The sequence below is a fragment of the Vicia villosa genome, linkage group LG3 (assembly GCF_029867415.1).
Source record: "Vicia villosa cultivar HV-30 ecotype Madison, WI linkage group LG3, Vvil1.0, whole genome shotgun sequence".
Lineage (NCBI taxonomy): Eukaryota > Viridiplantae > Streptophyta > Magnoliopsida > Fabales > Fabaceae > Vicia > Vicia villosa.
Window position 1 is genome coordinate 214,179,647 of NC_081182.1, and position 16,628 is coordinate 214,196,274.

At 32.6% G+C, this 16,628-nt stretch overlaps 1 protein-coding gene across 1 annotated transcript; it reads right to left on the reverse strand.

The window, feature by feature from the left end:
• Positions 1 to 12,830: 12,830 nt before the first annotated feature.
• On the reverse strand, positions 12,831 to 13,419 carry LOC131659904 (paired amphipathic helix protein Sin3-like 3). The gene has a single exon (XM_058929022.1). It carries the CDS (start codon positions 13,362 to 13,364, stop codon positions 12,831 to 12,833), a length of 534 nt encoding a protein of 177 aa, XP_058785005.1. The 5' UTR covers positions 13,365 to 13,419.
• Positions 13,420 to 16,628: the final 3,209 nt, after the last annotated feature.

A 16,628-nucleotide genomic window follows, 5' to 3' on the forward strand; every position in this document is an offset into this window, starting at 1 on the left:
AGAGAAAAAGTTTTAAAATTAACTCAAGATGTTGAATCTCTGAAAACATCTTCAAGTTTGGTGACATAAGATGTAAAAAGCATGAAAAGTAAATAAGGACAATAAAATAGGGTTTGAAAACGATTTGAGAAAACTGTGCCAAGATTAGTGTTCATTAGTTTGCTTCATATATACTCTAATGATCATGTATATGAACCTATTAATGATTAATATAACCACATATCCTCTTGATACCGTTTATCTCTAAAGAAATATCATGAATATTATCATATCAACCGTCAGATGATCTCTCATGTCGACAATCGACATGATAATCTTTAAAAACTCGATACAAGTGATTATCAACTCACAAATCTATCTCTAGAGTTTGTTTATTGATAGATGAATATCTTTTAGATCTAGGTTTGAAACATATCTCTCAATAGTGATCCAAAACAACAAATAGAACATGAATAACAAGATATTCACCATATATTAATCATTAACCAAGTTTATACTCAAAAGATGAAAAGAAATACATATTTACAAACTAACTACCTCTAATCTTGACACAAGATGAAACTTAGCTCTCCATAGCCATGGAAGCTTCACCAAAAAGTAACATAACAAGATTTGGTAGCATCAAACTCAAAGAAAGATGAAGAAAGATGCTTGGAAATCTTGAAAATACACTTGAAAATAGTTTTTCTCTTCTCTTCTCCTTTGCCCTAACTTTCTTACAAAGTATCTTATGATTAAAAGTAGGTAAGACCCTCTAAAATATCATGTTAAAGTGCCTAAACATAAGTGACCAAAAAGTAGGTCCGCTAAGCGGCCTAGGTCCACTAAGCGGATAACTCAAAATATTTGTTTTGTCTTTAGCATCCGCTTAGCGGATCCCTCCCGCTAAGCGGACTCAAATTTGGATTTCGCCTCTGCCAAGCCTCGCTTCAAGCGAGGTGATGAAACTTTGGAGCATAAGCGCTCTTGTGGTCTGATTAGCGGACCTTCTAATACAAATCTTCTTCTTTTAGTCTCCAAACCTCCTTCATGAAACTTAACTTATGTACAATCTAAACAAAATGTTATTTATTTACATAAGATTACACTAAAAGGAATAAAAATTTGGTGAAAGAGTTAAGAAATACCACAAAATCTATTAACAAAATATGTACAAATAGGATTCTAACAACGGACTAATGTACATGTTCCAAAATTTATTACAATTAAACTATAACTAAATAAGGTCTCATAAAATATTTGTAACGGTAAAATTGTGCTTAAATAAGACCGCTATTTGTTTTGTTTATGGTTAAACTACTATTAATGATAAAAATGGAGTGACACGAGATTGGTCCTGTTAAGCATGAGAGTTAGTAGTTTCCAGAGCCATTTAATCCTGACGATCGGATATTGAAATTTAAGAATGTTATCATGACTCCTCATATTGCTAGCGTTACAGAACATTCATATAGATCCATGGCTAAGGTGCGTGTGGATCCGTAAAAAAATTATTCTGCTTGTGTGTAAAAAATCGTATTTTACCATTGAATATTTTGCGGGAACAAAAATACTGTGAATCTGATATTGTTCTTGACTTTGTTTTACTATAGGTTGTTGGTGATGTGGTTCTTCAACTTCATGATGGGCTTCATTTGACTGGGATTGAGTTAGTCAATTGAATTAGAGCATAAAGTTCCTGAACTTTATCATTTTTAATGTTGCAGAAACACTTAGCATTTTATATAGAATTGAGATGAGACAATGGTTGTGTATTAAACATTTTTTATCTCTATTAGTGTAGTCTCTAACTCTAGCACCAACATCTAATAAAAGGCGTGTCTGATGACTACCAGTACAGATGGATCCAGATATTATATTTCGGTGTGGCTAAATATAAAAGAAAGTATAAACTAAATTATATTCAAAATAAATATTAGAGGGAGCAACAAATATTATAATTACAAACAATTTATAATCACATATAACTTTTTTCAAAGATTTGAAATATATTAACACAATAATTATAAGTTACATTTTACTTAATTATATATATATATGAGTAGTTATATTTCTTAAATTTAAAAATGATTGAAATTTTAGAGGTGTTTAACTTTTATTTGAGAACTCTAGTTTTCTAACAATTTTATTTTGAAGATTTTTTTTAAGATTTAAGTTAATTAACAAAATATTTTTGAATTTATGTCAATTATTATAAGTTGTTATTTACACTCAATAAAAAAACAAAAACTTATTTTAACAACATATAGTGCATAAGAGTTGTAATTTATGATATCTTTATTATAATTTTTTTAAATTTACTATACTTATAGTTTAAATCTATTTGAAGTTAGAGTTGACAAGAACTCACAAACTTATGTATTATATAATTTTTTAAATATTATTAATATATACTATAATAAATTATCAATTACATAATATAATTATTATGAATATATTGGTTAGCTTTTATAAAGAAGGTCAAGGGTTCTAGTCTTTTAGATATTTTTTATTCTAAATAAAATTATATATATATATATATATATATATATATATATATATATATATATATATATATATAAAATAAAGTAAGTTGTTTAAGTTTGGCCACAAAACGATATGAAAATTTGCAGGAGTAAACTAAAAAAACATTTCAGTAGGTTAGTGTTTGCATGCAGGTTTCTTTAATTAACTAAGTGTGTATATATATAATATATAAAAAAAATTGAAAACTCGTGTGGCTATAGCCACACCCTGCCACAATGTAGGTTTGTCCATAGTGTCATGTAGAGCTGTCAAAATGGGCTAGCACATATGAGCCGGTCCGCCAGACCCGAAAAATCATAGGGCTTGGACCTTAAAATTAGAACCCATATTTTTCAGGGTCTTTTTAGCCCAGCCCTGAAAAGTCTGCTATCCATTAGGGCTAGCCCATATGGACCGTAGGTAGCTCATCAGGCCCACATAATTATAAAATTTTAAAAAATATATTAATATTTATATTATCTCACTCCAAAATAGCATATTGGTTCTTCTCACTTCACTAAATTTTATCTCTATTTTATTCAATCTTTCTCTTTTAAATATTATACATTAATATAAACAATATTTTTTCATCATATTATGTTGGGAATTCAATGCCAAGAACAAAGTATAAACCAAGGAAGAATAAAGGACAAGGAAGAAGAGGAACACAATAATTGGTTATAACTGCTATTCTTTTACTTTCTCTTAGAACAAGATTACAAGTTTACAAGAATAACAAATAACCTCTCTCACCCCAAATTAGGATTTGCAGCTTAGCAATGATGAGAGACTAGTATGCTATTTATAATAAAACCTAACATACTAACTAATGAGCTTTTTCCACAAGGCCCATTACACAAGCCAACTTAATAAACAAGCTAACTTAACAAATTAGGGTTTAAACACTAAAACCTAATTTAACATGCTAACAACCCTAGCATCTTCGACACAAGCATGTGAACAACCTTCGACTTCATGCTTAACCCTGTCGAACCAAGAAGCTACCCTTCGGCCATACTAGAGTTCGATCCAATATCTCACAAATCTCCACCTTGGATCTAACTCTACAACATCAAGGGAACAAACTAGCTTTCTTCATGCAGCTTTAGCAACTGCATACAGTGGAAAAACTTGCAACTCGGTAATGTCTTGGTGATCATATCAGCAACATTGTCTTCAGTCGAAACCTTCAGCACTTGGACTTCTCCATGCTCGATTACTCCTCTGACGAAATGCAGCCTCACATCAATGTGCTTAGTTCGCTCATGATAGGCTGAATTCTTCGACAGGTGTATTGCACTTTGACTATCACATTTAACAGTGATACCTCGACCTTGAAGTTTCAGCTCCTTCGCAAAACCTTCAAGCCACAATGCTTCTTTCACAGCTTCAGTTAATGCAATATACTCCGCTTCAGTGGTTGATAGAGCAACAACCTTCTGAAGTGTTGCTTTCCAACTAATTGTTGTGCCAAACATAGTGAAAACATATCCAGAAATATATTTCCTGGAATCCATACAACCTGCATAATCAGAGTCGACATATCCTTCGATTACTGCTTTACCATCTTCACCCAAGGCTCCACCATAAATTAGGACTCTTTTCAGAGACCCATTTATGTACCTTAAAATCTACTTCAATGCTTGCCAGTGAGCCTTTCCAGGATTCGCCATGTACCTGCTTACAAGACTTACTGCGTATGCTATGTCGGGTCTAGTACAGACCATAGCATACATCAAAGAACCAACTATATTAGCATATGGGATGCTATTCATATAGGCTCTTTCCACATCAGTACTGGGACACTGATCAATACTCAGCTTGAATTGAGGGTTTGTTGGAGTCACAACTGGCTTCGAATTCGACATACCAAACTTTTCAAGAATCTTCCGTAGGTATGCCTCTTGAGATAAACATAACTTAGACTTCTTTCTATCTCTTCGAATGTCAATTCCAAGAATTCTGGAAGCAGCTCCCAGATCCTTCATATCGAACTCCTTATTGAGTTCAGCCTTCACCCTCGTCACATCTTCAACATTGTTGCTTGCTATGAGAATATCATCCACATAAAGCAACAAAATAACAAATGAATTACCAGGTCGAAATCTGAAGTAAACGCAGTGGTCGAACTGACTTCTAATGAAACTTATGCGTGCCATGAACTTGTCGAATCTCTTATTCCACTGTCGAGGAGATTGTTTCAGCCCATACAAAGATCTCTTTAACTTGCACACATAATCTTCCTTCCCCTTTTCGACATACCCTTCAGGTTGCCTCATCAGGATCGTTTCATCTAGGTCACCATACAAGAACGCAGTCTTCACATCCATCTGTTCCAATTCAAGATCGAATTGTGCTACCATGGCAAGTAACATTCGAATGGACCTATGCTTCACAACAGGAGAAAACACATCATTAAAGTCGACACCTTCTTTCTGAGTGAAACCCCTTGCAACTAACCTTGCCTTGTATCTGTAGCAACCTGCCTAAATATTTAGCTTTAGAGTCGCCACCTATTCTACCAAGGCGAATAGGAAACCTTACGTAGTTGAGAGATCTGGGTAAGATACTATATTCAGGTCGAGGGAAGGTGTTAGGCACCCTCAACCCTTTCCTAAAGGCTAACATTTCAAAGAGGGAGGTTTGTGGCAAAATATAAAGAAAAGTGACAAACAGAATAGGGTTAATAATTTTAATCATTGACATGATTAGGGTTTGAAGGAAGGGGACTCGCCTTGTTGCCAAGTGCCTACGTATCTCCTTAGGGAGAATCAGAGTCAACGTAGTTCGGGCGACGGGTTGTACGCCCTTAAGGTTTGAAATTTGATTTGAAGGTTTGAAGGCTTTGAATAGCCTATCGTAGATAAACATTTGTATTTTTGAATTTGAAGTTTGAATGGATTTTAGAATTATTCTAGGGTTTAGGCGTACAACCCTGATTTGGCACAATTAACCGCAATGATCAATGGGTTTGATCACCATAGTCAAAAGATTAGGGTTTTTGCACCATTACCAATTCAAATCGATTGATTCGATTATCACTAATAATGACTTAATGTGTTTTATTATTTTTGTGAATTTTATTTTGTATTTGTTACCCCTCATAACCGGTTAACACGATTATAAATAATAACAAATTGGAATTTAGAAAGTAGGAAAGTTAATCATCACGACTAATAAAATAGTTGCAACCATTTAACTAAATAGAAATTATTTGTATTTTATTTTAATTAAATAAACATTTTAATTAAAATCATTATTGCCCATAGCGATTAATCGATTTAATCGGCACGAACAATAAATTGTATTTTAATATAAATAACATATAATAATTTATTTATAAAAATAATAATTATTATTAACAAATATATCAAAATAATTTAATTAAAACAATTATATTAATTAAAATTAAGTGTTTATTAGGGTTTTGATTCAGTATGATTGTTAATATGGTACATGGTATGAGGACCAATTGCTGGGCGTTAGATCTAAGCTGGGGGGAGATCTAAGGGTCTAGATCAGAGAGTACATGGTGAGCTATAGAGGGGTGGCTGCGCAGGATCAAGAATTGGAAATCTAAGAAAAATAATAGCAAGGGCCAGGGATCGAACCCTGGACCCTTGGCATAACCCCCAAACGCGCTTACTAACTCAGCTGCATCGTTGATGTGTTAACAAAACATCCTGAATGAAATAAATAAAAACAAACTGACACATGGTAACGCGCGCGAAATTTTAAAATACCCAAAACCCTTATGCCACGCCGTCATCTTCTTCCTGAAACCTGAAAATTTCAGACAAGTAGCTACGAAATAGCTACGCTTTGTTCGTAGCAAACACAAACCCGGAAAAAATAGCGAATCGAGCCTATGTGTATATAAACTTTTCGCGACCTGTCCACCCTATTCGTATGAATCACGCGAACCCAACCATGTAATTAATTTAGTCTAATTTTATCCCTAACTAAAACCCCCAATTTGAAATCAAGAACCCTAACTTATTCATCCATGGTGATCCGTATCAAACGCGCCCTGAAATTGAATTAATGATCCACAGACATTCACAGCATCAATAGTAATCACAATACATAATTAAAAGCCTATGAGAATACACCAAACAGTCCAATCGAGCCATGTTTCAGAAGCGCATACCTTGGCCAGATGGAGGTCGTTCTGGGGTTATTGATGCTATGCAAGTGTCCAAACAGCTTCAGAATGATCCCACGAACGTGTAGCAATGCTCAAATCCTTGTGAAAACTCCTCAATCCCTCAATCCGAATCCAAGTTTTCTTGAAGAATTTTTGTTCTTGATGCTCTGCCTCTGACCCGAATTTCCTTCCCCTTATTCATATGCCTTGTGTCATGTACTTATAGGGGATCAAATTAGGTCAACAAAACCATCCCAAAGTCCTTTGAATCAAAACTTGCCAAACTTGAGAAGATTGATTTTATTTTTAAATGGAAACTTTCTATTTTGGCCTTATTTCAATCTTCTCTTTCCAATCATCTAGTGCACGAAAATTAGGGCAATATTTGACATTTATATGATTGAAATTTCTTGGAAAATAAAATTAAATCAAATCTCACATATTTTCTTCAATTATCTTTGTTTAAATAATATTTTAAATGAATAAAAATTCACTAAAAATATTATGAATGCCAAATAATTGTGAGATTAGTTTTAGGAATTCATGGTGGCCTCATAAGCAAGTTTGGATCGTAAATGAATAGGCCCATTTGTGAGAAATCCAATTTAGACCTCCTTTATTTCACATTTGGCCTCCAAAAATCACCCAACTTGGATCAATCATATCTCACTCAATTTTTGAGCTATGAAGGAGTTCTAATACTTTTTGGAAACCTCAAGAGGTCCTCTACAAGCCACTTTGGAACATATTTTTCATTTGGGGATTTTATCTTGACCATATCCTCTCTCACAAAAAACTGCTTTTGGAGGATGCCTGAAAAGGACCTGTAATCTTTTGCACTGTATCTCTCAAATGAATCATTTCTAGCCCTGGCTTGTGAGAGACAAATTTGTAGATAATCCAATTTCCTTCAACATAGGCTTTGAGTGGGGAATTTTTGATGTTCCATGTGAAAGTTATGCCCAGTCAAAGTTGGGTTGACTTTCTCCCAAGAAACCCTAATTTGAACCTTTGTGTATTTGTTCATCTCTGAGTTTCTATTAATGGAATCATGATCAATATTTGATCAAATGATGGTTGTACTTCACATACTAGATGTTGACCAAAATTGGGAAGCTTTGACTATGCTCTGGTGGTGGTTGACTTTTTAGGTCAAACCAGTTGACTATGGATCTTCTGGACTCTGGAGTGAGTGGTCTTTTGGACTGAACCCTGAGCTTTGCATCATTGTGAATGGAATATGGGAGGGCAAATTTTGGGGTATGACAGTATCTTTTCGACGTCACTCCTTCAATTCCTTCCTTAACTTTGAAAATCCATTTACAGCTGACTAACCTTGCCCCAACAGGTTTCTTGATCAGTTCCCAAGTATGATTATCATGAAGAGATTTCATCTCATCATCCATGGCCTTCAGCCATTCAGTCTTATTTCGACTCCTGATAACTTCCTTATAGTCTCTAGGTTCTTCGTCTAGAACCTCACTTGCAGAGATTAAGGCATAAGCTATAAGATCTGCATATCCAAGTCTCTGAGGTGGCTTGATGACTCTTCTCGACCTATCTCTCGACAATAAGTAGTCATCGTTAGTTTCCTCAACTTCAGCATCTTCTGTTTCTTCTTCGACTTCATCTGGGATATGCAATTCAGCATCAACATGCTCCACCTCAACAGGAATCTCTACCTGTTCCAGCTCTTCGTCAGATGTTTCTGTACTTCGATCAACATCATTAGTTTTCTTAAAAGCCATTTCAGCTTCATTGAAAACTACATCTCGACTGGTGATACACCTCCTGTGACCTGGCTCTAGGCACCATAGCCTATAAGCTTTGACTCCTTCAGGGTATCCCATGAACATGCATTTCAGAGCTCTAGGTTCGACCTTGTCTTGCCTAATGTGAGCATAGGCTACGCAACCAAATACTCTCAGTTTGTCGAGATCTGGTGGATGTCCCGACCAAACTTCTTCAGGTGTCTTCATATCTAACGCTGTCGAAGGACATCTGTTTATCAGATATGTTGTTGTCGAAACAGCCTCAGCCCAGAACACCTTCGTTAAACCCGCACTAGTCAACATGCATCTGACTCTCTCCAAAATAGTTCGATTAAACCTTTCAGCCAAACCATTTTGCTGTGGAGTACCTGCAGTAGTTCTATGCCTTGCAATACCAGAGGCAGCACAAAAACTGTCGAATGCCTCATTGCAAAATTCAAGGCCATTGTCGGTTCTCAACCTCTTGACCTTTCTGCCAGTCTGATTTTCAACCAGAGTCTTCCAACTTTTGAAATTCTCAAAAGTTTCATCCTTAGTCTTCTGGATGAATACCCATAATTTTCTGGAATAATAATCTACTATGGATAGAAAATACCTTGCTCCTGAATGTGATGGACACCTTGCAGGCCCCCAAAGATCAGCATGGATGTAATCAAGGGATCCATGTGTTCTTTGTTTGCCTTTGTTGAACTTCACTCTGCAAGATTTTCCAAGTACACAGGGTTCACAAAACTTCAACTTTTCGACTTTGTCTCCACCAAGCAGATTTTGTTTCCCTAATTCGACCAGACCCCTTTCACTGACATGGCCCAATCTCATGTGCCAGATTTCTGTTTTCGACAAAGGTTTCGTGGATGCAACATTTGTCGAACCACTTAAAACTTCAGCCTCAAGGGTATACAAGCCTTGTTTCTTCCCGCCTCTCAAGACTTCCTTCGAACCCTTCATGACTCTTAGGATACTTTTCTCTCCTTGAAAAACATATCCTTTCTTGTCGAATTCACCAAGAGAAAGCAGATTTCTCTTCAAATCAGGAACATACCTGACTTCAGTCAACAACCTTATTGACTCATCATGGAGCTTGAATCTCACAGATCCAACACCTGCAATCTTGCAAGCCTTGTTGTTTCCCAGCAATACTGATCCACCATCTTGATCACATAATTCCTCGAACAAGTCTTTGTTTGGAGTCATGTGCCAAGTGCAACCTGAATCCATAATCCACTCCTTCTTAGAGTCACTGCTTGAAACCACAAGAACATCAGATGATTCGAAATCATCTTGAACAATGGCAGCGTTGCCATTATCCCTACCTCCATGATATTTCAGGCGTTCAGGGCACACCTTTCTTGTGTGACCCTCCTTCTTACAATGGTAGCATCGAATGCCAGATGCTTCGCCACTGTAAGACTTCGACTGGCTTTTGCCTTTCTTCTTGTCGAACTTACCATCCTTTCGTAAGAGTTTTCCTTTAACGGCCAAACCTTCGCCAACAGTCGAAGGTTTATGCTCCTTTCGTTCATTCAAGTCCTTAGAGTACAAGGCTGATTGAACTTCTTCAAACGTCAGGGACTCCCTTCCATACAAGAGAGTTTCTTTGAAGTGAGCATGTGATCGAGGCAAAGAACACAATAGTAACAGCGCTTGATCTTCATCATCGATCTTCACATCAATATTTTCAAGATCAAGAATCAGCTTGTTGAACATATCCAACTGCTCAGCCAATACTTTGTCTTCAATCATCTTGAATGAATACAAAGCTTGCTTCAGATAGAGTCGATTTACCAGCGATTTGGTCATATACAAACTTTCAAGTTTCACCCATAACCCTGATGCCGTCGTCTCCTTTGATACCTGTCGGAGAACCTTATCACCAAGGCTCAACAAAATTGCGCTGTGTGCTTTCTCGATCATATTTGTCTTTTCCGCTGCCGTCAATTCTGCATTCATGGCTGCCTCTCCCTTCAACGCTTCCAAACAACCCTGCTGAACCAGTAGGGCTTTCATCTTCAAGCGCCACAGACCAAAATCATTCACTCCGGTGAACTTTTCAATCTCATATTTTGTTGAAGGCATCTTCTCCACGCTCACCGCACCAATTTGTTGTGAATTCAATGCCAAGAACAAAGTATAAACCAAGGAAGAATAAAGGACAAGGAAGAAGAGGAACACAATAATTGGTTATAACTGCTATTCTTTTACTTTCTCTTAGAACAAGATTACAAGTTTACAAGAATAACAAATAACCTCTCTCACCCCAAATTAGGATTTGCAGCTTAGCAATGATGAGAGACTAGTATGCTATTTATAATAAAACCTAACATACTAACTAATGGGCTTTTTCCACAAGGCCCATTACACAAGCCAACTTAATAAACAAGCTAACTTAACAAATTAGGGTTTAAACACTAAAATCTAATTTAACATGCTAACAACCCTAGCATCTTCGACACAAGCATGTGAACAACCTTCGACTTCATGCTTAACCCTGTCGAACCAAGAAGCTACCCTTCGGCCATACTAGAGTTCGATCCAATATCTCACATATTATAATGGTTTTTCTCTTATAATAAATATTCAAGTATTATTTTATACAATTTAGACATATATTGTATTTAGAAATACATTATAGTATTTATAAGAGATAATATAATACTTAAAAATGTATTATGTTTAAAATAACATAATTTTTAATTTTATTTATAATAAATATTATAAATTTTAATTTTAATTTTTTTAAATAAAAAAGCCCATTTAGGGCCGAAGCCCATCTAGGATCAGGCTCGGGTAGTAAATCTTGAGCCCATATTATACAGGATCTTTTTAGCTCATCCATGAAAAGCCCAGAGCCCGCTAGGGCTGACCCGTATAGGGCCGGGCAACCCATATTGACAGCTCTAGTGTCATGCAGTCACCTTCAATTAATTTCCATTTGACTAATAGTGTCATACAATCACCTTCAACTAATTTTCATTTCTAATAAAAGGCGTAAATGACACGGTCACCTTCAATTAATTCACATCTCTAATAAAATATGTGTCTGTTGCAGTCATTTAAAACCCTGATCATTCAAGTCGATCGGATTGGTTAGATCGTGAATAGGAGGGTAAGAGCCTTTCAATAAGATCATCGGACCATTGTTGCAATTGATCCGTTAAAAACCAGTATGACCCGTCCGGTTCATTGGTCAAACTAATGAACCGGTGAGTTTCTTAAATCGGTATATTGATCTTTTTATGTTTATTTTTTAACTTAATTATAATTTTGATCCCCTTTTTTATTTTTCTTTAAGTTTTGATATCCTATTTTAAAATTCAATTTTATTAATATTATAATTATGTTAATTATTTAAAGTAAGTAAATAATGTTAAAATTACAAAAGGGAAATTTTGTCAAATTTTAAGAATTGAACATGTAACCTTTCAAAATTATTGTAGTTTTATCAATTGTACCATAAATCTCTTTGATGTTTAATTTGATCAAAGAGAAGACAGTCGTATATTCTATAATTACAAAAGTTCTCTCTGATGCAAATCTCATCAAACTTATTTATTATTAATCATACATTTAAATAATATAATAAATTTTAAAAACTTGAAAATTAATAAAGTAAGATAATAATACTATAATTAACAAGAGTTTTGGAAGAAAAAAAAACATGTTATCAAATAAAACAAAATTATATTTTCACATTATTATTATTATTAGAAGTCAGATAGTTCGACCAATCTTAGGAGTACTCTTCAATTTTAAAAAATTTATATTTGCAGAATTCAAGCTGAGCAACACATATCCTCGCCTATCCTCGCCTTGTCGGTTACTAGATATATAGTATTATGCAAAACAACAAAGTCAACAACCTTCCATGGTTTTCCCTTCGTCGAGTAAGTAATCCAATCAGAGTTTCGAGATTGATAGACATGTAAACTGTTGGAACTTGTACATAAAGCCACTAAACAAAATTCCTACGAGCCTTTGCCGAAAGCAAGTAAGACATGGTAAGCAAAAACAGAAAACTCGACTTTAAAGGCTTTTGTGTTGATTTCCATCATTTTTCTTGTAAATGGATTCATTAGTATAAATGAATTATTGTTGCTTGTCATGATCAAATATCGCAACTTAATCTCTTAACCTAGACGTTAACTATAAGGCATACCCTACAAATGCGAAATGTCAGCAACTTAATCTCTTAATCATGCAAAACACCATCAATTTAGTCCCTAAGTTAACAGTTCATTACACTCGTTTCTCTCAATACGACAAAGACGTACCGATATAAAATTAAGACACTTAATATAACTAAATAGCTAAGTTTACTGCAGATCATATTATAGCAAAAAACTTCATAAATAAGTTAAACATTGTCAACATATTATAGCAAAGTTGGACCAACTAGATAACTAAGTTTATGGCATATTATAGCAAAAAAAACAGCATAAAAAGTAATTCTTTGGCAAGAGGGCGTTGAATTCCAAAATTAAATTTGCATGCCCTTTACACAGCTCCTTCAATCTCTTCACAACAACACTTGCATCAATTCTCCGAGCCTTGAAATCCTTAAAAATTTCTAAAAACTCATCATACTTTTCCCTATTCTTACCTTGAAACACATCTTCTACTTTCTTGACAAAAGCTAATGCATGTTCTTCCTCTAATCGACGGTATTCCTCCGGCAAGAACTTATAAAACCCCAAAATCAAAGCTATATGCCCTTTAAACAGCTCCTTCACTCTCTCCACAACAACACTTCTTTCAATTCTCTGAGCCTTGAAACCCTTCATAATTTCTAAAAACTCATCATACTTTCCCTTATTCTTACCTTGAAACACATCTCCTACTTCCTTGAGAAAACCTAATGCATCTTCTTTCTCTAATCGACCACATTGTGGTTGTTTACCGCCGCCATCTAGTGGAAGTTTGATTACATATTGAGATGGCATAGAGATGTTGAACCTCAAAATTAAATCTTTATGGCCTTTAAACAATTGATGCACTTTTAATCTAACAACCTTGTATCAATTCTTTTAGCTTTGTAATCTTCCAAAACTTAGAAAAAAAATTGGTACTTTTCTATGTTCGTATCATGAAACTCAAGTTTTTTTATTATTATTATTATCATGAAAAAAATGCTCGTATTTAAAACTATGTATAGCAGAGAATTTGAAATCAAATGAACTATATTTTTATTAAGAGTCAAATAGCTCGTATTTACAATTGTGATTGGCATGTGTATATCACATAATCAAGTAACAATATCTATACAAAGAATCTTTTCTATGGATCAACTAAATAATCAACCCAATTGGGAAAATAACAGTTCAAGAGGCTTTAGTTAGAAGAAGACACCATTGAAAATGGTGAAAAAGAACGAAAAAGGAAGGGAGAAGGAGAGAGAAGACACCATCGGATAACAGTTCTGCGATTTCATTGGATAATACAGTTTCGCGCGAATAGCGAATATGAACGTACAGGATTCAATGGATCGAACCGTGTCTAAGTGTATGTTGTTTCAGAGTATAAAATATAGAAAGAAATCAGGTGTCGCCATTTCATTGAATAAAAGCGTTTCACGCGGATAGCACTTCTGCGATTTCATTGGATAAAAGTGTTTCACGCGGACAGTAATTTACTATATTTGTGTAGCTTTACCGATTTATCATCTGGGATTTTAAATAACAATACATTCTAATTGTATAACATAAATCACATAGGACAAATGCTACAAATCTAATTAATAACAAATCTAATTAATAAAAATTATCTTAAGAAATAAATTAAACTTATTTCTTATTTTTTAGTTGATTGGAAACACATTTTGTTATTATATTAATTTTAATGTTTCCTAGTTGATTGGAAACTGGTTAAATACATTATTAACAAATATCATATTTATTATTAATAATAAATAAAATAATAAATAAATATTTAAAGGCCTAAAATTCCAAATCATAAAACCATAATAAAACCACAAACCAGCCACCACCCACGTTCTTTTTAAAATAAAATCTAGCCACATTCTTTTTAAAATAAAATCTATTTTACTATTTATTATTAATTATTAAATTCCAAAGCACCATACTCGCTATTAATCTCCTAAAATATTTATTAGTCTCCTATTTTTTAGTGAAAAATTTAAAACATTACTTATTACTTATTACTTATTACTAGACGTACACCTGTGCGATGCACGGTTATATTTTATTAAAATATTGTTAATGATTATTATTATAGAAAAAAATTAAAATACATTTTCATAATATTTTTATATTGATTGTATTTCTAATTTAAAATATAAATTAATTGCTTTGATGTTTCATAGCAATATTTGATACTTTTAAATTAAGTTATATGATAAAATAAAATAGTTGTTATATTTATCGATGAAAGCTTTATAAATAGGTGAGATTTAAAAGAATTAGTGAAATTATTATAAAGGATGACTCAGTAATAAGAACAAAAAAAATATGTATGATATGTTAACCTATTTTAAATATTAATAAATTATTAATTATAATTATAATATTGAAATGATAGTAAAGAAAATCAATTTTTACAAATGATAGTTTTCTTCTCAACTATATTGCAAATTGTAAATAGAGAAGGGTGGAGATCATTTTTCATATGTAGTAGTTTATTCAAATATGTTAGTTTAGTATGATATATGATAAAGTGCTTAGTGAATTACTCCAAAAGTTTTTATTTTTCTCTTTCTCATTTTTTATTTAATTTATTATTATTATTATTATTATTATTATTATTATTATTATTATTAAAAATATAATTTTGGATATTCATATTATTAAGTAATATTATGCTTATATTAGTTAATTAGTTATTAATAGTAGAAATATAATTTTAACAAAAATTAGGAGGGTGGAGGACTTAATTGGATTGGAAAAAAATAAAGGTAAAATTGTGAATTGTATTTTATTTATAAAATCGTGACATCACCCTTTTATAAGAATTATTGTGTAGATATTGATCAATTTTTTTTTATCAATTATGATTTATATTTAAAATCGGATGACTATTATCTTTAATTCTTGAAAACTAAGCATAAATAAAATAAAAACAGAGTAAAATGATAACTATAAGAAAGTAAGAATTGTATAAACGGTCAATAATAGAATTTTTTACATGTATTATATGAACCTTTAAATTATTATATAAACTACATAGAGAAAAAGAGAAATTCCATGTAGATTTAGAGAATAAAATATTTAAATTCATCTTTCCCATCGCGTATAGATTTTAAAAAATAACATACTAAAACTGAATGCATAAAAAATTTGTAGGGAGTAAAATATGTCATTTTTTTAATATGGACTAAAATTAAAATTTGAGATTAGAGAGAAAAAACATATTTAACTCTAAAATTTATATCTATAAAATAACATCAATAAAATTAATTAGAAGAAAGTAAAATGATATAACATTATATGATAAAAAATAAAAATTGTAAAAACAACTAATAATAAAATATTTTACATGTATTTATGAACCTCAAAATTATTATATAAACTACGTATATTTTCATGAGAGAAAAAGAGAAAATTCTTGTAGATTTAGAAAATAAGATACATGTATTCATCTTTTTAATGAAAATTAGAATTTGCTACATAACACCCACTCTCACACATTCTTCAACAGGCATCTCCTGCAAATACACGAAGAAATGAATATTATGTTTAGCATGTAACATCAATGAAAAAGCATGTAACATAGATGAGAAATCAAATCAACATGCATTAAGAATGTAAGTATTTCTCTACTCAATGTCATGAAAAAAAGATGCTCAGTTCCTATTATTTATAATTTAGGTATCACGTTTTTAAAAACTTAATTAGTTACTTAAATTGATTTAGTGGGTGTCATGTCCACTACTTAAATTGATTTAGTGAGGAATTAACATGGGATTACTTGAAGATGTGGGTATATAGAAATTTATTATTATAATTATAATTATTATATTTATCAGTATCATTATTTATTTATTTAATTAATTGAATAAGTGGAGAGATTCATAGTAATTAATTAATTATTAATAATTTTTTATTTTATGAATTGGTAAAAATATTTGGCGGAAATAAACCCTAAAAAACTTTTCATTTTCTCCTATTTTTTAGTTGATTCAAACCAATTAAACACACTAATTATTATTACATAAATTAAATAGATTAAATAGATTAAATAAAATAAACCCT

Bases quoted from the DNA above. Each gene is read 5' to 3' on its own strand.
- LOC131659904 (XM_058929022.1), bottom strand. From the start codon at position 13,364: ATGCCATCTCAATATGTAATCAAACTTCCACTAGATGGCGGCGGTAAA.